At 40.2% G+C, this 7101-nt stretch overlaps 1 protein-coding gene across 1 annotated transcript; it reads right to left on the minus strand.

The window, feature by feature from the left end:
• Positions 1-955: 955 nt before the first annotated feature.
• Positions 956-2245, minus strand: LOC122690503 (protein FAM47E-like). Its single transcript, XM_043897445.1, has one exon. The coding sequence runs from the start codon at positions 2243-2245 to the stop codon at positions 974-976; it is 1272 nt and encodes a 423-aa protein (XP_043753380.1). The 3' UTR covers positions 956-973.
• Positions 2246-7101: the final 4856 nt, after the last annotated feature.

Raw genomic sequence — 7101 nt, forward strand, 5'->3', positions numbered from 1 at the left:
CGAGGGTAAAGTATATGCACATACTTCCATTTACAGATGAACTCCTTCATTACCAGAAATAGAATTGCACTGCAGGCCTGTGCTACTAATCTTTCCCACTATCAATTTCCTATCTCAGACAATTTTACTTGTTATTTTGGAAATGTATAGAAGTTGCTTGACTTCTTCTTTTACATTCATGAGTGAGTTTTTAGTCACTATTCATGAAATGAAATGATTAATCTTACTTGAATAGATATGTGTGGATATTTGATGATGCTGTGTAGTTTTGCTCACTCAGACCTATTTTGTACACTAGATTTGCCAAGAACTTGAGGTTCCCTGTTATTCTGTACCTGTTATGTTATATGGAAGTACTTTTTCTTGGTGAATTTTTTATGAATATGGTTAAAAATTTTTAAGTATATTTAATTGAGAGGCATGACAAAACAGCATAATTAAAGTTTCACCTATAATTTTGATAGTTTTCCATCTGTTTTGGGAGCTTGATGCAATCCTAATAAGGGGGATAGCAATTTCATTATTAAATGGGGCTAACATTATTTTGGCTACCAGTTGTACTTAAGAGTAATTGTCATAATTAACTCATTATGATTTTAATTATAATGCACAATTATTTTGAAATTGATCCCATTTTGTAGCTGACATAGCTAGATCATACTTATAAAAAGTAGTTATTTTTTGTGGATTTATTTTTACAAATAATTGATACAACAATGTGGTATTCACGATGCTATAAAATGTGAGAAGGGTATATATGAATATTGATTTCATAGGCGATAAAACTGATAAAATATTGATAGACCCAAGCAGAAGGTCATTGAGAACTGTTTATAAGCATTAGGTATTAAATTTACAGATGTAGAATCAAAGTTGTACATACATGGTGGGATGGACACTCACCATGAATTCTGATGGATGTTACAATGAGAGAGAGAAAAAAAGCCAAGTTAAGTAGTAAATAGAAAAATGTCTAAGCATCTTCCCGTGCATCATCTTCTCCAATTAAGTTGATTTTTATCACTTTGTGTATAGGAGTCTTAACAGAATCGTATTTCCATCCCTTCCTGGTGAACAACCTCTCAAGGATGTCTGGCATCCGGTAGCCCTTGCTTATAATGAAATCTTTAAATGCAATTGTTCCATAAAGATCTTCAAGAATGTCCTGTTCAGGAAACCTCTTTCCAAAAATCCCACCTCCGAGTAAGGCCTTGGGATCAATCAAAGGTTCGTCATTTATTAGCTTTTTCCACAACTTGGGCCGCAGGTACCATGCACCATACCTTATCTTCACCCAGTCAGGTTTATAAGGATTGTGTGGTTTCTGGAGTTTCCTCTCCCAGTTTTGTTCCTCCATGGAGTATTTTATTGCCTCCATTTTACCTATACTGATGCCAAACTTTACCTTTGAAGAAACCTGGGATACTTTCTTCATGTGGGCTTTGCCATGGGTTGCTGGGCAGTCGCAGCCCACCTCACACATTTTCATGATGAACTGTTCGTCAATGCCCAAGTCTCCAAAAGTAGAAACCCATTTGCAGAATTTCTGAATTCCTTTTGGTACATTGTTATCAAAAGACGATTCAGTGAGTGAATCCTTTCTGCTTGACTCCTTGTCTTCAAAGTAGAAACCGGCTGGGTGTGACACGGGAGCCTCCTTGACAGGTTCCAGCTGGACCATCACAGAGCGTTTTTTAGGAAGCTTTTTGGGGGACTTCTTTTTTCCCTTGGGACCCAGACAATAAGCCCACAAGTCCTCCAGCTTTCTGTCAGGATCGAGCACTTCCAGCACCTTTAATAAGAGGTCTGCAGGTAGATCTTCCTTCAGCTTCGGGCAGAGCACCAAGGGATGCTGGGTTAGGTGGGCTTCGATTTCCTCCACGAATGCCTTCCGTGCTTGCTGGGCTGATGAAAGCGTGGAGAGCACCTCTGCTTCCACGGGCAGCTTTTTCTTTGGGGGGGCAGGCTGGGGAACTCTGTGAGCAATCACGGGGAGAAAGCCCTCATTAGGTCCTCGAGTGATCAGATCTTTACAAGGTGGGCAGCCCTTCCGGAAGTCGTCCAGCCCCTCTTTCACAAATACCCACCGCCGGCTGTCCAGGGATGTGGGGAACTTCAGGAGTGCCTTCTTGTGCTTTGCGAAACACTCGGAGGGTAACTTGTCTTTGTACCAGGGCTTGCAGTTCATGCCCAGGGGCATCGGTTCCAGTGGCCCCGGCCCTAGCAGCCACTTCTTTTCTGCCATGGTTCCCCTGGCCTCGAGGGGAACTCACTGCTTTAGTAGTTTGTTGTCTCGGCTTCTCCGGTTGCTAGGAGACCACGTAGCCAGGTGCCGCTAGATTCTTCCTGGAGGCGGGTCAGTGCAGGCGCCATGTGAAACCTGCATTCTCCCAGGATGTGCAGTGAAGGCACATTCCTTTTTGTTGTAGTTACTGTGTTGTTGTTACTATTCCGTTGTATGGACATAGCATCACTTATTTATGCGCTCACCTTTTGATGGACATTTGGATTATTTGCAGTTCTGAGGCTATCACAAATAAAGCTCCTGCAAATATTTGTGTTTCTGTCTTTGTATATCCATATACTTTCATTTCTCTTGGGTAAACTTTAACTCTGAGTGGAAAGCTGGGAGCAGATGAGCTTTTATGGTTTAGACCACTACCAAACTTTTCCCAACTGGTTGTACTGGTTAATATTTCTTCTAGTTGTGTATAGAGGCTTCCCAGGTGGCGCTAGTGATAAAGAATCTGCCTGCCAATGCAGGAAACTCAGGAGACATGGGTTTAATCCCTGGGTTGGGAAGATCCTCTAGAGTAGGAAGAGGTAACCCAATCCAGTGTTCTTGCCTGGACAGTTCCATGGACAGAGGAGCCTGGTGAGCTATAGTCCACGGGGTCACAGAGAGTCGGACACAATTGAGCATGCACACACACACATATACACACACTAGTTGTATATGAAAATGGCACTCCCTCTACACTTTCCCCCACACTCAGTAAGGTTAGTCACTTTAATTTTGGCTGCTCTAATAGGCGTATGGGCATCCCTGGTAGCTCACCTGGTAGCTCACCTGGTAGCTCACCTGGTAAACAGTCTGCTTGCAATGTAGGAGACTTGGGTTCTATCCCTGGGTTGGGAAGATCCCCTGGAGGAGAGCATGGCAGCCCACTCTAATATGGTTGCCTGGAAAATCCCCATGAACAGAGGAGCCTGGTGGGCTAGAGTCCACGGGGTCTCAAAGAATCGGACATGCTGGTGCTGCTGCTGCTAAGTCGCTTCAGTGGTGTCCAACTCTGTGCGACCCCATAGACGGCAGCCCACCAGGCTCCGCTGTCCCTGGGATTCTCCAGGCAAGAATACTGGAGTGGGTTGCCATTTCCTTCTCCAATGCATGAAAGTGAAAAGTGAAAGTGAAGTCACTCAGTCATGTCCGACTCTTCGCGACCCCATGGACTGCAGCCTACCAGGCTCCTCTGTCCACAGGATTCTCTAGGCAAGAATACTGGAGGGATCGGACAGGACTGAGTGACTACGCACAGTACCCACAGCACAATAGGTGTATAATGGTATCTCATTTTGGTTTTAATTTGTATTTCCCTAAGTAATACTGGTGTTGAACATCTGTTCAGGTGCTTATTTGCCATTCATGTATCTCCTTTGGTGAAGAGTCTATTCAACTTTTTTGTACTTTTAAAAATTGTTTTGATTGACATCTCTTATTTTTAGAATTCTTTGTATATTCTGGATGTAATATATGATTTGTAAGCATTTTCTTCTCCAACTATGATTTTTCTTTTCATTGTCTTAATACTGTCTTTTAAAGAACAGTTTTTACGTTTGATGACGTCCAGTATATCAAGTATATATCCAGTATATGGCTTGTCTTTTTGTGTTGTATCTAATAAATCTTGCTTTGCCTATCCAAAGTTTGCCTATTCTGCTAAAATTTGTATAGTCTTTAGGTTTTACGTTAAGATTTGTCATCTCTTTCAATTCTTTAGATGATGAAAGATAGGGATCAAAGTTGTTAATTTTTATTTATTTATGTTTGGCAGTATTGGGTCTTTGTTGCTGCGATCAGGCTTGGCAGTACTGGGTCTTTGTTGCTGCGATCAGGCTTTCCCTAGTTGCAGTTAGCAGTGGCTACTCTCTAGTTGTGGCGTGTGGCCTTTTCATTGCGGTGGTTTCTCTTGTTGCAGGGGCACAGGCTCTAGAGCATGGGCTCAGTAGTTGTGGCATTCGGGGAGCAAATTAGTTGCTTCTTGGCATGTGGAATCTTCCCCTGCTACTGCTAAGTCACTTCAGTCGTGTCCGACTCTGTGCGACCCCATAGACGGCAGCCCTCCAGGCTCCCCCGTCCCTGGGATTCTCCAGGCAAGAACACTGGAGTGGGTTGCCATTGCCTTCTCCAATGCATGAAAGTGAAAAGTGAAAGTGAAGTCACTCAGTCATGTCCGACTCTTCGCGACCCCATGGACTGTAGCCTCCCAGGCTCCTCCGTCCATGGGATTTTCCAGGCAAGAGTACTGCAGTGGGGTGCCATTGCTCTTCTCCTACCAGGGATCAAACCTCTGTCTCATACATTGGCAGATGGATTCTTAATTCACTGCACCATGAGGAAAGTCCCAAAGTTTTTATTTTTATTCTTCCTGCAGATATCTAGTAGTTCCAGAATTTGTTATATTTTTTGAAAAGAGAAAAATTTCTCCACTCAATTACCTTTGTAACTTTGTAGGTATGAGTTGTCCCTATTTCTGTGGGTCCATGTCCAGACACACTTTTCTGTTTCATTGATTCCTCTGTCTCTGCTCTGGTTCTGCTCTGTGTTGATTACTTTGTATTTTACAATAAGCCTTGAAATTAGGCTGCATTAGTTCTCCAACCTCTTTCTTCTTTTACAAAGTTGGTTTGACTCTTACAGGTCTTTTGAATATACATGAGAATTTGAGAATCAATTTGTCAATGTCTTTTAAAAGAAACCTGTTGGAATTTTGATTAGGATTTTTTGGAATCTACAAATCAATTTTGAGATATTTGACAGATTAACAATATCAAGTTTCCTGACCCATGACAAAGGTGCATGTTTTCATTTATGTATATATTCTTGCATTTATCTGAGCAGTATTTTGTAGCTGTCAGTGTGTACATCTTTCACATCTTTTTGTTGTTGTTGTTCATCTTCTCTGAACTTCTGTTTCATCTCCTCCCGTCTTTAGCTTCCACTATGGAAAGATACAAAGTTTGTTCTTGCTAAACTGTCAAGAAAGCTCTTATTTTACTACTTAAATAGTTAAATGAAAATAGTATGACAGTGCAAATTTATATTATTTTCAGACTTGCAAAAGAAACCACAACCAGCATGATGCATTGTGTAAAGTACATACAGCTTTAATAAAAGAAACAAATCAGTCACGATAACATCGGAAATGTTCTAGAATAATAATAAACCAAAACTTTTATTTTTTTTTAACTTTTAGGAGTTTTAGAAGGTAAAGAATTAAACAGTTGAAACTCAGCTTTAAACTATCAGGAGAGGCGCAAATTATTTCCTGTAATAATGCAATATATTTGGTATAGGGAAGAATATCAAAGGATAAGCTACCATTCCTGATTTCATGGAGGAGAAACATTTCACACTGGTACCTTGGTATCTGCCTGGGGTTAGCTCCAGGACTCCCCTTAGATACCCAAATCTGTGGATGTTCAAGTCCCTTATGTAAAATGGTGCAGTATTTGCGTATAATCTATGTACATGCCTGTATACTTTAAATCATCTCTAGATTACTTAGAATACCTCTTGCAGTGTAAATGCTCTGTAAATAGTTGCACCACAAATTCATGTTTTGCTTTTTGGATTTTTCTTTTTCCAAACGTTTTCCATCTGTATTTAGCTGGGTTCATGTATGCAGAACCTAAAGATATGGACGGCCGACTCTACTGCACCATCTCATACAAGGGACTTGAAATCTGCAGACGTTGGTATCTGCAGGGGTCCTGAAACCAGTCTCCTTTGGCTGCTACCAGATGACTGTATTCTTCTTATGGCCTCTCTTTTATCTAGCCTGTCTCCTCTGCTCCACACTGATGTGGATTCTTCCTTTCTGAAATTACAGCTTTATTGAGGTAGAACTTGCATTTTAGCAATTCACTCTTTTAAAGTATGCAGTCTAACGGTTTTTAGTGTATTAATAGGATTGTGCAACTATCAAAGCAATCGGTTTTGACACATAGTCATTAATCTCAAAGGAACACCAAACCCATTGGCAGTCACCTCGTCGATCCCCCAGCCACCTCAGCCCTTGGCAGCCACTAATCTACTTTCTGTCTTTTTAAATTTGCATATTCTGGACATTTGATATAAATGCAATTATAGAATATATGGTCACTTTTGATTGGCTTCTCTTATTTATCATACCGTTTTTGAGCTTCATCCATGGTGTAGCACGTATATGTACTTCATTTCTTTGTATTGCCAAATACAAATCAGTTATGTAGATATACCATATTTAATGTATCTGTTCATCTGTTGGTGAATATTTGGGTTTTTCCACTTTTTTGTTGTTATGAATAGTGTTGCTACAAACCTTCATGTACAAGAGATTTTTTTCTATTCAGTCTTTTGAAATTTATTATAATCTCTTTTCCCAGATTTCATGACATATAATTGATAATTTAAAATTTCATATTTTTAAGGTATATAGCTTGATGACTTGATAAACATATACATAATGAAACAATCACCACAATCAAGCTAATCAACATGCTCATCATACCCCATACTGTCCATCTTACTTGGCTTAAGATCTACCCTCTTAGAAAATTTCAAATATACAATATCGTTAACTATATTCACAGTGTTCTACATTAGTTTTTCAGAATTTATTCATCCTAAGTGACTTAAAATTTGTACCTCTCGATTAACAACTTTCCCTGCCTACCAGTCTCTGACAACCAACTCTTGCTACTACTGTTCTCTGCTTCTAGGAGTTTGACTCTTTTAGATTCAACATATAAGTGAAATCATGCAGTATTTGATTTTCTGCATCTTGATTATTTCACTTAGCATGATGCCCTCCAGATTAACCCATGTTGCAAAAGGTA

Source organism: Cervus elaphus, chromosome X (assembly GCF_910594005.1).
Source record: "Cervus elaphus chromosome X, mCerEla1.1, whole genome shotgun sequence".
Lineage (NCBI taxonomy): Eukaryota > Metazoa > Chordata > Mammalia > Artiodactyla > Cervidae > Cervus > Cervus elaphus.

What these genes read in the sequence shown, in the direction of transcription:
- LOC122690503 (XM_043897445.1), bottom strand. Translation starts at nt 2,245, where the DNA reads ATGGCAGAAAAGAAGTGGCTGCTAGGGCCGGGGCCACTGGAACCGATG.